The sequence below is a fragment of the Heterodontus francisci genome, chromosome 46 (genome assembly GCF_036365525.1).
Source record: "Heterodontus francisci isolate sHetFra1 chromosome 46, sHetFra1.hap1, whole genome shotgun sequence".
Lineage (NCBI taxonomy): Eukaryota > Metazoa > Chordata > Chondrichthyes > Heterodontiformes > Heterodontidae > Heterodontus > Heterodontus francisci.
This window is the reverse complement of record NC_090416.1, coordinates 9375651-9390753: the sequence shown is the minus strand read 5'-3', so window position 1 is coordinate 9390753 and position 15103 is coordinate 9375651. Positions and strand designations below refer to the sequence as shown.

General features: G+C 54.1%; 1 protein-coding gene across 3 annotated transcripts in view; it reads left to right on the top strand.

Annotated features, from left to right (window-relative positions):
• Positions 1-14709, top strand: part of LOC137356956 (rho guanine nucleotide exchange factor 2-like) — a 257769-nt gene extending 243060 nt beyond the window's left edge. For 2 of the 3 annotated variants that reach the window (XM_068022843.1, XM_068022845.1), the window contains exons 11-15: positions 2456-2519; positions 7496-7643; positions 12487-12596; positions 13089-13235; positions 14384-14709. In XM_068022843.1, the coding sequence (XP_067878944.1) occupies positions 2456-2519; positions 7496-7643; positions 12487-12596; positions 13089-13235; positions 14384-14694 (780 nt within the window). In that variant the 3' untranslated portion in view covers positions 14695-14709. The remainder of the gene's footprint in view (positions 1-2455; positions 2520-7495; positions 7644-12486; positions 12597-13088; positions 13236-14383) is intronic. The other variant, XM_068022844.1, reaches the window with a different exon arrangement.
• The last annotated feature ends 394 nt before the right edge of the window (positions 14710-15103 follow it).

Sequence of the window (15103 nt, the reverse complement as noted above, 5' to 3'; positions counted from 1 at the left end):
CCCCCTCTCTCCCTCTCTCTCTCCCCCTCTCTCTGTCTCTCTCTCTGTTTCTCTCTCTCTCTCCATTTCTCTCTCTCTCTCCCTCCCTCCCTATCTCCCCCTCTTTCTCTCTCTCCCTCTCTCTCTCCCCCCTCTCTCTCCCTCTCTCTCTCTCCCCCTCTCCTTCTCCCTCTCTCACTCTCCCTCTCTCACTCTCTTTCTCTCTCCCTCTCTCTCCATCACTCTCCCTCCCTCTGGTAATCTAGGGGCTAAAAAGAGTGAGGAAATTAAGGATATTGGTATCAGTCGAGAAAAATTATTGGAGAAACCTGAAGGAATAAAATCTGACAAGTCCCCTGGACCAGATGGCCTGCATCCTAGAGTTCGAAAAGAGATAGTTGCAGAGATAGTGGATGCTCTGGCTATGATTTTCCAGAATTCCTTAGATTCAGGAATGGTCCCGTCAGATTGGAAGTTGGCAAATGTTACACTGCTTTTCAAGAAAGGAGGTGGAGAGAAAATGGAACTACAAGCCAGTTAGCTTAACATCAGTCATTGGGAAGATGCTGGAAACAATTATTAAAGAAGTCTTAACACTGCACTTGGAAAAGCAGAGTACGATTAGAACAAGTCAGCATGGTTTTACGAAAGGGAGATCCTGTTTGACAAATTGATTAGAGTTTTTTGCGGATGTAACTAGTAGGGTAGATAAAGGGGCACCAGTAGATGTAGTATACCTAGATTTTCAAAAGGCATTCGATAAAGTGCCACATAAAAGATTAATCGTCAAGATAAGGGCTCATGGTGTTGGGGGTAGTATATTAGCATGAATAGAGGACTGGTTAACAGACAGGAAGAAGAGAGTGGACATAAATGGGGCATTTTCATGTTGGCAGGCAGTGAATAGTGGGGAGCCACAAGGATCAGTGTTGCGCCCTCAGCTATTGACACTCCATATTAATGACTTGGATGAAGAGACAGAGAGTAATGTATCTAAGTTTGCTGATGATACAAAGCTTGGTGGAAAGGTAAGCTGCGGGGAGGTTGGAGAGAGGCTACAAAGAGATATAGACTGGTGAAGTGAGTGGGCAGCTAGGCAGCAGATGGAGTATAATGTCGTGAAGTGTGAAGTTGTTCACTTTGGTCGTAAAAATAGAAAGGCAGAATATTTTTAAAAAGGTGTGAAACTGGTCAGTGTTGATGTTCAGAGAGACTTGGGGGGTATTTGGACAAGGAACGCACAATGTTAGCACGCAGGTACAGCAGGCTATTAGAAAGGCAAATGATATGTTGGTCTTTATTGCAAGGGGATTGGAGTACAGGAATAAAGGAGTCTTACTACAATTGTACAGGGCTTTGGTGAGACCGCACCTGGAATACTGTGCGTAGTTTTGGTCTCCACATTTAAGAAAGGATTGTACTGGAGGCCGTGCAGTGAAGATTTACTGAATTGGTCCCAGGGATGAGGGTGGTGTCCTATGATGAGAGGTTGAGCAAATTGGGCCTGTATTCTCTGGAGTTTCGAAGAATGAGAGGCAATCTAATTGAGACATACAAGATTGTGAGAGGGTAGAAGCTGAGAGATTGTTCCCACTGGTCAGGGAATCTAGAACACGGAACACAGACTCAGGATAAAGGGTTAATCATTCAGGACTGAGATGAGGAGAAATTACTTCACTCAAATCTTTGGAATTCTCTACACCAGAGGGTTGTGGATGCCCCATCATTGAACACATTTAAGGCTGGGATAGATAGAGTTTTAGTCTCTTAGGGAATCAAGGGATATGGGGAGTGGGCAGGAAATTGGAATTAAAGCCCAAGATCAGCCATGATCGTATTGAATAGCAGAGCAGGCCATCTGGTCTACTTCTGCTACTATTCTTGTGTTCTTGTGTTCTCTCCCTCTTCCTCCCTCTCACTCTCCCCACTCTTTCACCCCTTTGCCCACTCTCTCGCCACACCTCATCCATGCTCCCCCACCTCGCCGGCTCTCTCTGCCCCCCCCCCCCACCCCCACTTCGCCCACACTCTCTCCTCCCCCAACCGTGCGTTCTCTCTCCCCGTCCCTCTTTTTGTGGGAGCTTGCTGCGCACAAATTGGCTGCCATTGGCTGACAGCAGTACTTCAGACAAAGTGCTTCATTGGCTGTAAAATACTTTGGGTCACGCCAAGGTGGTGCAAGGCACTAGAGGAATGCAACTCTGTTCTTTTATAGTCAGTTGGGGCCAGCAGACAAGTGAGGTCGGTTGGAGCAGCAGGGCTGGGAGAGTCACTAACAGCGCCTCCGCTGGCGGGGAGGTTGTCATTACAACATGACATGTTTACATGGGCGTTCTCCAGAGTAAACATGGGAACTTAGAAATGAAAACAATGGTGACAGCCAGTGCGTACAAATGAAAGATATTTTAGTAGATGTATGAATGGAAATCTGGTCTGGCGGGAAATATGCTAAAGTTCTTTGTATTTCTTGTTATAGCAGCTGAAGGCAGCACAGGCCAAGAATAACTCAGCACTGCACAATGTCTCCATGAGGCACAAAGGTAAGTGAGCTGGAGCGCAGCGCGCCCTGGGCTGGATGTGGGCAGTGGGATGAGGGTGCGTCGGAGGTGGCATGTGGCATGGTGGGTCACGATCTCCTCGGGGGGTCACGACCTCCTCGTTGGGTCACGACCTCCTTTGATGGGTCACAACCTCCTCAGTGGGCCACGACCTCCTTGTTGGGCCACGACCTCCATTGGGGGGGGGGTCACGACCTTTTTGTTAGGTCACGACCTCTTTGTTGGGTCACGACCTCCTCGGCGGGTCACGACCTCTTTGGTGGGTCTTTGGTGAGGTAACAGAGAAAGTTAATCAGGTCGGTGCTGACGACGTATATGTGGACTTTCGGAAGGCATTCGACAAAGTGCCACACGAGAGGTTTGTTCAGATGTTGGAATCCCATGGGATTAAGAGGAAAGGGGATGTATTACTAATTTGATTGAGTTTTTTGAGGAAGTGATGAAGATGATTGATGAAGGAAGGGCGGTGGATGTTGTCTATATGGACTTCAGTAAAGCCTTTGACAAGGTCCCTCATGGCAGACTGGTACAAAAGGTGAAGTCACATGGGATCAGAGGTGAGCTGGCAAGATGGATACAGAACTGGCTTGGTCATAGAAGACAGAGGGTAGCAGTGGAAGGGTGCTTTTCTGAATGGAGGGATGTGACTAGTGGTGTTCCGCAGGGATCAGTGCTGGGACCTTTGCTGTTTGTAGTATATATAAATGATTTGGAGGAAAATGTAGCTGGTCTGATTAGTAAGTTTGCGGACGACACAAAGGTTGGTGGAGTTGCGGATAATGATGAGGATTGTCAGAGGATACAGCAGGATATAGATCGGTTGGAGACTTGGGCGGAGAAATGGCAGATGGAGTTTAATTCGGACAAATGTGAGGTAATGCATTTTGGAAGGTCTAATGCAGGTGGGAGGTATACAGTAAATGGCAGAACCCTTAGGAGTATTGACAGGCAGAGAGATCTGGGCGTACAGGTCCACAGGTCACTGAAAGTGGCAACGCAGGTGGATAAGGTAGTCAAGAAGGCATACGGCATGCTTGCCTTCATCGGTCGGGGCATAGAGTATAAAAATTGGCAAGTCATGTTGCAGCTGTACAGAATCTTAGTTAGGCCACCCTTAGAATATTGCGTGCAATTCTGGTCGCCACACTACCAGAAGGACGTGGAGGCTTTGGAGAGGGTGCAGAGGAGGTTTACCAGGATGTTGCCTGGTCTGGAGGGCATTAGGTATGAGGAGAGGTTGGAAAAACTCTGATTGTTTTCACTGGAGCGACGGAGGTGGAGGGGCGACATGATAGAGGTTTACAAAGTTATGAGCGGCATGGACAGAGTGGATAGTCAGAAGCTTTTTCCCAGGGTGGAAGAGTCAGTTACTAGGGGACATAGGTTTAAGGTGAGAGGGGCAAAGTTTAGAGGGGATGTGCGAGGCAAGTTTTTTTACACAGAGGGTGGTGAGTGCCTGGAACTTGCTGCCAGGGGAGGTGGTGGAAGCAGGTACGATATCAGAATGACAGACAGAACAGTGAAATGCACAGGAGCACGGCAGTGAAGTTTAATGCAGGGAATTGCGACAATTCCAGGCCCCGCTCTTCAGGAGAGACGTCAAGGTTTCGGAGAGGGTGCAGAGGAGGTTTCACCGGCAGTTAACCGGGGACGAGGGAGTTCAGTTATGAGGAGAGGCTGGTAAAGTTCGGACTGCTCTCCTTGGAGCAGAGAAAGTTGTGAAGTGACCTGCCAGAGGTTTGCAAAATGATGAGAGGATCTGCTAGAGTCATAGACGACAGAGACAAACTCTGGAGAGTGAGTCAAAAACGAGAGGCCATGGATTTAAAATCATGGGTAAAAGATGTACGGGGGAGATGGGAGAAATGTCTTCGCTCAGAGATGGGAACTAATTCCATAAATAATTTTACCAGGGATTTGGGCAGATCAGCAATAACCTGCTCAGTGACGCTCAGTTTGGGTTCCGCCAGGGCCACTCAGCTCCTGACCTCGTTACAGCCTTGGTTCAAACATGGACAAAAGAGCTGAACTCCAGAGGTAAGGTGAGAGTGACTGCCCTTGACATCAAGGCAGCATTTGACCGAGTATGACATCAAGGAGCCCTAGCAAAACTGAGGTCAATGGGAATCCACTGCTTGGAGTCATACCCAGCACAAAGGAAGATGGTTGTGGTTGTTGGAGGTCAATCATCTGAGCTCCAGGACATCACTGCAGGAGTTCCTCAGGGTAGTGTCCTAGGCCCAACCATCTTCAGCTGTTTCATCAATGACCTTCCTTCAATCATAAGGTCAGAAGTGGGGATGTTCACTGATGATTGCACACTGTTCACCATTCGTGACTCCTCAGATACTGAAGCAGTCCGTGTAGAAATGCAGCAAGACCTGGACAATATCCAGGCTTGGGCTGATAAGTGGCAAGTAACATTCACGCCACACAAGTGCCAGGCAATGACCATCTCCAACAGGAGAGAATCCAACCATCTCCCCTTGACATTCAATGGCATTACCATCACTGAATCCCCCACTATCAACATCCTAGGGGCTACCATTGACCAGAAACTTAACTAGAGTAGCCATGTAAATACCGTGGCTACAAGAGCAGGTCAGAGGCTGGGAATCCTGCGGTGAGTAACTCACCTCCTGACTCCCTAAAGCCTGTCCACAATCTACAAGGCACAAGTCAGGAGTGTGATGGAATACTCTCCACTTGCCTGGATGGGTGCAGCTCCAACAACACTCAAGAAGCTCGACACCATCCAGGACAAAGCAGCCCGCTTGATTGGCACCCTATCTACAAACATTCACTCCCTCCACCACCGACGCACAGTGGCAGCAGTGTGTACCATTTACAAGATGCACTGCCGCAACTCACCAAGGCTTCTTAGACAGCACCTCCCGAACCCGCGACCTCTACCACCTAGAAGGACAAGGGCAGCAGATGCATGGGAACACCACCACCTGCAAGTTCCCCTCCAAGTCACACACCATCCTGACTTGGAACTATATCGGCCGTTCCTTCACTGTCGCTGGGTCAAAATCCTGGAACTCCCTCCCTAACAGAACTGTGGGTGTACCTACCCCACACGGACTGCAGTGGTTCAAGAAGGCAGCTCACCACCACCTTCTCAAAGGCAATTAGGGATGGGCAACAAATGCTGGCCTGGCCAGCGACGCTCACATCCCACAAGCTAATAAAAAAAAGGACGAGGGATTTTTAGGGTTACGGACAAAAAGCAGGGATGTGGGACGAAACACAATTGCTCAAAGAGCCAGCACGGGTATGAGGGGCTGAATGGCCTCCCTCTGTGCTGTACATTACTATGATTCTCTCTTTATTGCAACTGCCCCAGGGCATCAATATCCTCCTCGGAAGAGGGAGAATGTTGTTGCTGGGAGTTTCAGACCGAGCCTCGGCCTCTGGTAAATGTTTGACCCATGAGATTACATCCAAGTAATTAAACTGAGGAAATTAACAGTTCCGGCTATTTGTCTAAATTTGTTGGTTTAATTTTCAACCTTGACAACCGAGTCATTGGGGGAAACCCAGACCATCTGTTAACACCAACAGCAACTTGCATTGATATGGCACCTGTAGCAGAGTAAAATGTCCCAGGGTGCTTCACAGGAGCGTTACCGGACAAAATTTGACCCCGAGCCACATCAGGAGATATTAGGGACAGGTGACCAAAAGCTCGGTCAAAGAGGTCAGTTTTAAGGAGCGTCTTAAAGGAGGAGAGAGAGAGAGAGGCGGAGAGGTTTAGGGAGGGAATTCCAGAGTTTTTAAAGCCCTCTATAGCTCACCCCTCTAGAGAAAAGAGTCCCCAGCCTTTCCTGACAGTTCCAGTTACCGTGTCCTTGTCAATCTTTTTTTGTCCACCTGCTCCGTCGCCTCAATATCCTACTTATATCATATGGAGACCTGAACTGCGCGCAGTCACTCCAAGTGTGGTCTAAGTGTGACACGAAACTGGGTGGGAGGGTGAGTTGTGAGGAGGACGCAGAGAGGCTTCAGGGTGATTTGGACAGGTTGAGTGAGTGGGCTAATGCATGGCAGATGCAGTATAATGTGGATAAATGTGAGGTTATCCACTTTGGTAGCAGAAATAGGAAGGCAGATTATTGTCTGAACGGCTATAAACTGAGAGAGGGGAATATGCAGCGAGACCTGGGTGTTCTCGTACACCAGTCGCTGAAGGTAAGCATGCAGGTGTAACAGGCGGTAAAAAAGGCAAATGGTATGTTGGCCTTCATAGCGAGAGGATGTGAGTACAGGAGCAGGGATGTCTTGCTGCAATTACACAGGGCCTTGGTGAGGCCACACCTGGAATATTGTGTGCAGTTTTGGCCTCCTTATCGGAAGAAGGATGTTCTTGCTGTAGAGAGAGTGCAGAGAAGGTTGACCAGACTGATTCCTGGGATGGCGGGACTGATGTATGAGGAGAGATTGAGTCGGTTAGGATTATATTCACTGGAGTTCAGAAGCATGAGGAGGGAATCTCATAGAAACCGATAAAATTCTAACAGGACTTGACAGGGTAGATGCAGGAAGGATGTTCCCAATGGTGGGGGAGTCCAGAACCAGGGGTCATAGTCTAAGGATACGGGGCAAACCTTCCAGGACTGAGATGAGAAATTTCTTCACCCAGAGAGTGGTGAGCCTGTGGAATTCACTACCACAGAAAGCAGTTGAGGCCAAAACATTGGATGTTTTCAAGAAGGAGTTAGATATAGCTCTTGGGTTTAAAGGGATCAAAGGATATGGGGCAAAAGCGGGAACAGGTTACTGAGTTGGATAATCAGCCATGATTATAATGAATGGCGGAGCAGGCTCGAAGGGCCGAATGGCCTACTCCTGCTCCGATTTTTTATGTTTCTATGTTTCGAACCAAGGTTCGATGTAACCACCTGGGCCCTCATCCCTCGCTCCCCGCCGAATCTCACGCTCTCTCTTTCTCTCAGCAGCTCCTCTGGGCCGTGAGCGTCCGAGCTCGGCCATCTACCCGTCTGACAGCTTCCGCCAGTCCCCCCTCTTCTCACAGTTGGGGTCTCGCCGATGCCGGACCCCCTTCCAATCGCTTTCCAAAAGCGTCTCGACCAACAACATCGGGTAAGACAGAGAGGTTCTGCCTCAGGAGTCCGATCGTGTTAGAAATGCCTTGCGAGTTGGAGGGGGGAGGGAGGGGCAGGCAGGCTGCGAAGACCTCAGGCCCCATTCCCGGCCTAGGCCGGATGGCCAATTGAGCGACTGGGTCAAAGGTCAACCCCTTGTTTAACTTTGATCGATCAAATTTCTGATTTACACCTGGGAAATAAGCAGTGCTCTGACAGGCACTCTGAGATTTATTACAGAGTTAACTGTCCCCATCAAACACTCCCAGGGCAGGTACAGCACGGGGGTTAGATACAGAGTAAAGCTCCCTCTACACTTTCCCCATCAAACACTCCCAGGACATGTACAGCACGGGGGTTAGATACAGAGTAAAGCTCCCTCGACACTGTCCCCATCAAACACTCCCAGGACAGGTACAGCACGGGGTTAGATACAGAGTAAAGCTCCCTCTACACTGTCCCCATCAAACACTCCCAGGACAGGTACAGTACGGGGGTTAGATACAGAGTAAAGCCCCCTCTACACTGTCCCCATCAAACACTCCCAGGACAGGTACAGCACGGGGGTTAGATACAGAGTAAAGCTCCCTCTACACTGTCCCCATCAAACACTCCCAGGACAGGTACAGCACGGGGGTTAGCTACAGAGTAAAGCTCCCTCTACACTGTCCCCATCAAACACTCCCAGGACAGGTACAGCACGGGGTTAGATACAGAGTAAAGCTCCCTCTACACTGTCCCCATCAAACACTCCCAGGACAGGTCCAGCACGGGGGTTAGATACAGAGTAAAGCTCCCTCTACACTGTCCCCATCAAACACTCCCAGGACAGGTACAGCACGGGGTTAGATGCAGAGTAAAGCTCCATCTCCCAATGCCAGCTTCACTCTTCCTCTGTCTCTTTCTCCTCCTCTCTCACTACCTGCGACACAAAAAGGAAAAAAAACGGGGTTAGATACAGAGTAAACGGCAGCAGGGGGTCTCACCGCAGATTTCAGTCCTTAGGGAAGGGAGATACGCGGTGAGCTTTCTGCAGGAAACCCACACCGTTCCGGGAGACGAAGCCACCTGGCTCCTGGAGTGGCAGGGTGGGGGCTACATGAGTCACCTCACCCTATTTCTAGTGGGGTGGCTATCTTGTTGGCCCCGACTTTTCAGCCGGAGATCTTGGGGGTCAAGGAGCTAGTGCCGGGCCACTTGCTCCACCTTGCCGTTCGCCTGGGTAGAGTGCCGCTCCACTTTGTGAACGTGTACGCGCCCAGGCCCGGCGCGTTGCAAGCGCGCTTCTTTGAAGAAGTGTCCGCTCTCTTGAGCTCCATCGATAGCGGCGAGTGCATCATCCTCGGGGGGGATTTTAACTGCACCCTCGAGGTGGGGGATCGCTCCGGTCCCCAGCGCGGCCAAGCGTCGGTGGAGAAGTTGAGGGGACTGATCAGCTCCCTTAACTTGGTGGACGTCTGGCGGAATCTCCATCCCGACTCCAGCGCCTTCATGTGGAGGTCTGGAGGAGGAGGGTCGCGAATCGACCGCCTCTACTTTTCGCAGGCGTACGTCTCCCGCGTCTCGGCGGCCTCCATGCGGCTGGTGCCGTGCTCGGACCACCGCCAGGTGTGGGCGGAGTTCACTCCGCTCCGCACGCGGGCGGGGTCCGCGTACTGGCACTTTAACAACCGGCTGCTGGAGGACGAGCGATTTCGGGACTCGTTCTGTCGATTCTGGGCCGACTGGAGAAGGAAGCAGGGGGGCTTCCCCTCCTTGAGGCTATGGTGGGATGTGGGCAAGACTCACATCCGCGTCTTCTGTCAGGAGTCCGCGAAGGAGTCGACCAAGAGGCGGGAAGCCGAGATCGGGCGCCTTGAGAGGGAGGTGCTCGACTTGGAGTCCCGCCTCGGTCATGCCGTCGCGGACCCGGCCCTGTGGCAGGCGTACAAAGAGAAGAAGGGCGCGCTGAGGGACCTGCAGCTCATAGGGTCCCGAGGCTCGTACGTGAAGTCACGGATCCAGATCCTGGAAGATTTGGACCGCGCCTCACCCTTCTTCTACTCGCTGGAAAAATGGCGGCGGGTCCGTAAGCAGCTCGTCGAGCTGCTGGCCGACGACGGATCCTCCATCACGGATCCGGAGGGAATGGGCCTCCTGGTCCGTACTTATTACAGTGCGTTGTTCTCTCCGGATCCGTCCAGCAAGGATGCGCGCAGAGTTTTGTGGGAGGACCTGCCGCAGGTCAGCCCGGAGGGCGCCGAAGGATTGGAGGCTCCGCTCACGTTGGCGGAGCTGACTGGCGCCCTCCACCAGCTCTCGAGGGGCAAATCCCCAGGGCTGGATGGGTTGACCGTGGAGTTCCTCAAGGCATTCTGGGACGTCCTGGGGGACGATTACGCGCGGGTCCTGGGGCAAAGCCTGGCGCCCGGGGAGATGCCCCTCTCGTGGCGCAGGGCGGTCATCGTCCTGCTGCCGAAGAGGGGCGATCTCCGCCTGCTTAAAAACTGGCGTCTGGTTTCCCTCCTCAGCACGGATTATAAGATCTTTGTCCAGGCTATGTCTACCCGCCTGGGCTCCGTGCTGGCCCACATGATCCACCCCGACCAGTCCTACACGGTCCCGGGCCGGTCCATCCAGGACAACATCCATCTGGTCCGGGACCTGATCCATCTTTCCCAGAGGACTGGTCAGTCGGTCGCCTTTCTCTCCCTCGATCAGGAGAAGGCGTTCGACAGAGTGGATCACGAATACCTTTTCGGGACTCTGCGCGCTTTCGGACTCGGGCCGCATTTCGTGGCCTGGGTCCGACTTTTATACGCCGCCGCAGAGTGTCTAGTCAAAGTTAACGGGTCCTTGACGGCGCCCCTTCACTTTGGGAGAGGAGTGCGTCAGGGCTGCCCCATGTCCGGCCAATTGTATACCATCTGTGTGGAGCCCTTCCTGTGCCTGCTTCGCAGGAGGTTGACGGGATTGGCTGTGCGCGAGCCGGCCATGCGGGTCCTCCTCTCGGCTTACGCCGACGACGTGCTCCTCGCAATCACAGATCCCATTGACTTGCGGAGGATGCGCGACTGCCAGCAGACCTTTTCTGCCGCGTCCTCTGCGAGGATCAATTGGGAGAAATGTTCCAGACTCCTGGTTGGTCAGTGGCGGGTGGACACCCTGTCGGAGGAGATGACACCTTTTGCGTGGAGCACCACGCACCTCCTCTATCTGGGAGTCCATCTTAGCCCCGCTGAGGAAGCCTGGCCGGCAAACTGGCAGGAGTTGGAGGCGAAAGTCACCGCTCGGCTGGGGCGCTGGACAGGACTGCTCCGAGTGCTTTCCTACAGGGGCCGAGCGCTGGTCATAAACCAACTGGTGGCCTCCATGCTGTGGTACCAGTTGGTCACTTTGGCACCGCCCCCTGTATTTGCCACCAAGATCCAGAAGAAACTCGTCGATTTCTTCTGGGGCAAGAGGAAACAATGGGTCTCTGCCGCGGTCCTGAGTCTCCCGACCGAGGAGGGCGGCCAGTCGCTGGTGTGCGCCCGCACCCAGGCTGCGACTCTCCGCCTTCGAACCCTGCAGAGATACCTGTACGTCGAGCGTCCTCCCAGATGGTGTGCGCTGGCGACGTATTTTTTCCACCAGTGTCACTGCCTTCAAGACGACACGCAGCTCCCGGTGGAGTCTGTTAGCCGCGCCTCTCTGAGGGAGTTGCCTGTCTTTTACCGGGATCTTTTCCGAGTCTGGAACATGGTCGCCTCCAGTCAGGGCGCTCCCCCGCCGGCGGAGGAGAGCGCCTCGGCTGTCCGGGTGGCCGACTCTGGGGACGGTCCGGCGGGCGGAGGAGTAGCCGAAACCCCCGGGACGCCCCTCACTGCGGGTGGCGAGGGGGCTTGGGAGTGTGGAGCGATCCCGGCCGAGCTGACCCACGCTCGGCCGGACTGCTCATCGGACCCAGGCCCCGAAACCCTCCTCGGGAGCCGGTCCTGCACAACCCGAGCCGCCTCTCGGAAATGCCCTCTGTGCCATTCCAATCGGCGCGGAGGGGTTTCCTGTACGGGCTGCTCCTGCACACTCTCCACTTCCTCGCCCTCGTCAGCCGGCCGGACACGCCCTGGCGGTCCGCGTTGCCATCTGGCAGCGAGGGGAAACCCCGATGGAGGTCTCTCTACGCGGGAGTCTTCCCCCTTTACATCGGGGACCTGGGGTGGAGGGTGCTGCACAGAGCAGTCCCGTGCAATAGGCTTTTAAGTAGGTTCACGGACTCCCAGGCCACCTGTACTTTCTGCGGCCTGGACGAGTCCGTGTTCCACATTTATACGGAGTGTGCGAGGTTGCAGCCCCTCTTTGAGTATCTGAAGGGGCTGCTCCTCAAATTCTGGCTGCACTTCAGTCCCACGCTCCTGATCTTTTGGGCACCCGGTGCGGAGGGGCTTGGGCCGGGAGGAGGATCTCCTCGTCAGTCTGCTCCTGGGCCTGGCCAAGGTGGCAATTCACAGGTCCAGGCTGCGGACCGTCGGGGGGTCCGTCCTCCCCGATTTACTCCCCGAGTAAAGCTCCCTCTACACTGTCCCCATCAAACACTCCCAGGACAGGTACAGCACCTTTAATTAACTCCTACAAACTGTTTCTCTCATGTAAATACAGTTACCCCCACCACCTTGCTTTATGTCGTGTAACAAGTTCACACGTTTGATGAGGAGATCAGTGATCAATAAATTAACCTGCACATCTCTCACCCTCTCAGTCCTTTTACTGATTCCCCTTGTAGTCCTGTAAGTGAATCGCTGATTCTCGATCCATCCCGGATTTGTAGAAAGTAGCCCTCGTTCTGTCTTTAATCCATGGAGGTCCTTTTGTCCCGTTTTCAGGAATCTGAATGATGACACGCCATTGGGAATTCGGAGGATCCTGTCTCAGTCCACTGACTCTCTAAACATGAGGAATCGAACCCTCTCCATCGAGTCGCTGATTGATGAGGGTAAGGGCTTCTGTTGTGTGATGTCCCTCACAGGCGGCGGGGGGGGCACCAAGGTGCCAATCTCGCACAGCGCTGGGGGGAAGGAAAGGAGAGGGTCGAACTGTCGATGCCAATCAGGGTTACCTGGAATGTCCAGTGCCGGGAAGCCCATTCAGCCCATCTGTTCCGTACTGGTGTTTGCACTGCACACGAGCCTCCGCCCCTACCTTGTGTCAGCTGTGGCCCGGTTGGTATCGCGCCTCGCTCAGAGCCAGGCGGTTGTGGGTTCGAGTTCCCCACTCCAGAGCTCGCAGTGCCGGTACGGAGGGAGTGCTGCACTGTCGGGTGGATGTAAAAGATCCCAACAGCTGCTATTTGAAGGAGAGCGGCTGGGGTCGCGCGGGGGAGTTCTCCACCCCACACCCCCCCCCCCCCGGGACAGTCCCGAGGTGGCGATAGGCGCCGTGGGAATCTTCTCTGACCCCTGACCTCCAACCTTGCTGCGTCCGACAGGGGCAGAGGTCATATACCAGCAGCTGATGGGGGACCTGGAGACGGACGAGAAGCATTTCGAGGCCGATTCCTGGAGCCTCGCAGTCGAAACCAGCTTTCTGCAGCAACACCGGAAGGACGTCATGAAGCGGCAGGACGTGATTTACGGTGAGTGTGGCTGATCGACCGGGGATGGGGGGCGGTGGGGGGGGGGGGTGCGCTTCTGATACAACTGCCACCCCTCCCCCACCCCGTGCAGCTCCCATCCGCCTGTCACCCAGCAGGATAAATAAAGGCCAGGATAGAGAGACCGGCCTGGGTGTTATGAAGGAGCTACAAGTGGGCCCCGGGTGATGAGGCCTGGTGTGCTAGGCCCCGTTACAGAACCATACTGCTGTCACTTTATCCCTGCCGTGTTTCTCGCGGGTGAGTTCAGCCAACGAGCCTCTTCCCTGGCCGGGCGCCCTCGTCCCCAAGGCCTGTGATTCCCTGATCCTGTGAGCCTTGTGACCGCGACCTTTGGCGGTTTGACCCTGACCCCACAGCCCACTGACCCCCGACCTCGTGACTGTGCGCCCCCGGACCCCAGCCGTGACCATGTGACCTCGTGACTGTGTGACCCTCAGACCGTGACCATGTGACGCCGTGGCCCTGCCACCGTGTGACCCTCTGACCGTGACCCTGTGACCCTGCCACCCTGACCCCAGCCGTGACCATGTGACCCCGTGACTGTGTGACCCTCTAACCGTGACCATGTGACCCCGTGACCCTGCCACCCTGACCCCAGCCGTGACCATGTGACCCCGTGACTGTGTGACCCTCTAACCGCGACCATGTGACCCCGTGACCCTGCCACCCTGACCCCAGCCGTGACCATGTGACCCCGTGACTGTGTGACCCTCTGACCGTGATCATTTCTATGTTCTATTCTATAGGAGAATGATGGGGTATAGATTAAATTGTCCTTGACAGAGGACAAAGGATCGGCACAACATCGTGGGCCGAAGGGCCTGTTCTGTGCTGTATTTTTCTATGTTCTATGTTTTTCTATGTGACCCTGCCACGCTGACCCCAGCCGTGACCATGTGACCTCGTGACTGCATGACCCTCTGACCGTGACTGTGTGACCCTCTGACCGTGACTGTGTGACCCTCTGACTGTGACCATGTGACCCGTGACCCTGCCACCCTGACCCCAGCCGTGACCATGCGACCCCGTGACTGTGTGACCCTCTGACCGTGACCGTGTGACCCCATGACCCTGCCACCGTGTGACCCTGTGACCCTGCCACCCTGACCTTGTGACTCTCTCTCCAGAGCTGATCCAGACAGAAGTCCACCACATGCGGACCCTGAAGATCATGTCGGATATCTTCAGGAAGGGGATGCTGGAGGAGCTGCAGATGGATCGGAACACGGCTGACACCATGTTCCCCGCCCTCGACGACCTGATTGAATTCCACATCCAGTTCCTGTCCAGGCTCCTGGACCGTCGCAAGGAGTCACTGCTCTCGGACAGCGACAAAAACTTTGTCATCAACCGTCTGGGTGACATTCTTGTCAGCCAGGTAACCGGAATGAGCAGTGGAGACTGTCCGGCACCTCCTCCCACAATCCCCTCTCTCTGACTCCCCCGCCGGGACTCGGCTCCTCTCTCCCCCTCTCTCCCTCCCGCTCTCTCTCTCACCCTCTCTCTCCCCCTCCCCCTCCCTCTCCACATCTGTCTCTCCCCTTCTGTCTCTCCCCTTCTGTCTCTCCCCCTTTATCTCTTTCACTGTCTCTCTCTCTCTCCGTGGTAACCCCATCTCTCTCTCTCTGTGCTACCCCCTGTCTCTCTCTCTCCGTCCTAACCCCCGTCTCTCTCTCTCTCTCCTTGCTAACCCCTGTCTCTCTCTCTCCGTCCTAACCCCTGTCTCTCTCTCTCTCTCCTTGCTAACCCCTGTCTCTCTCTCTCCGTCCTAACCCCTGTCTCTCTCTCTCCGTCCTAACCCCTGTCTCTCTCTCTCTCTCTCTCCTTGCTAGCCCCTGTCTCTCTCT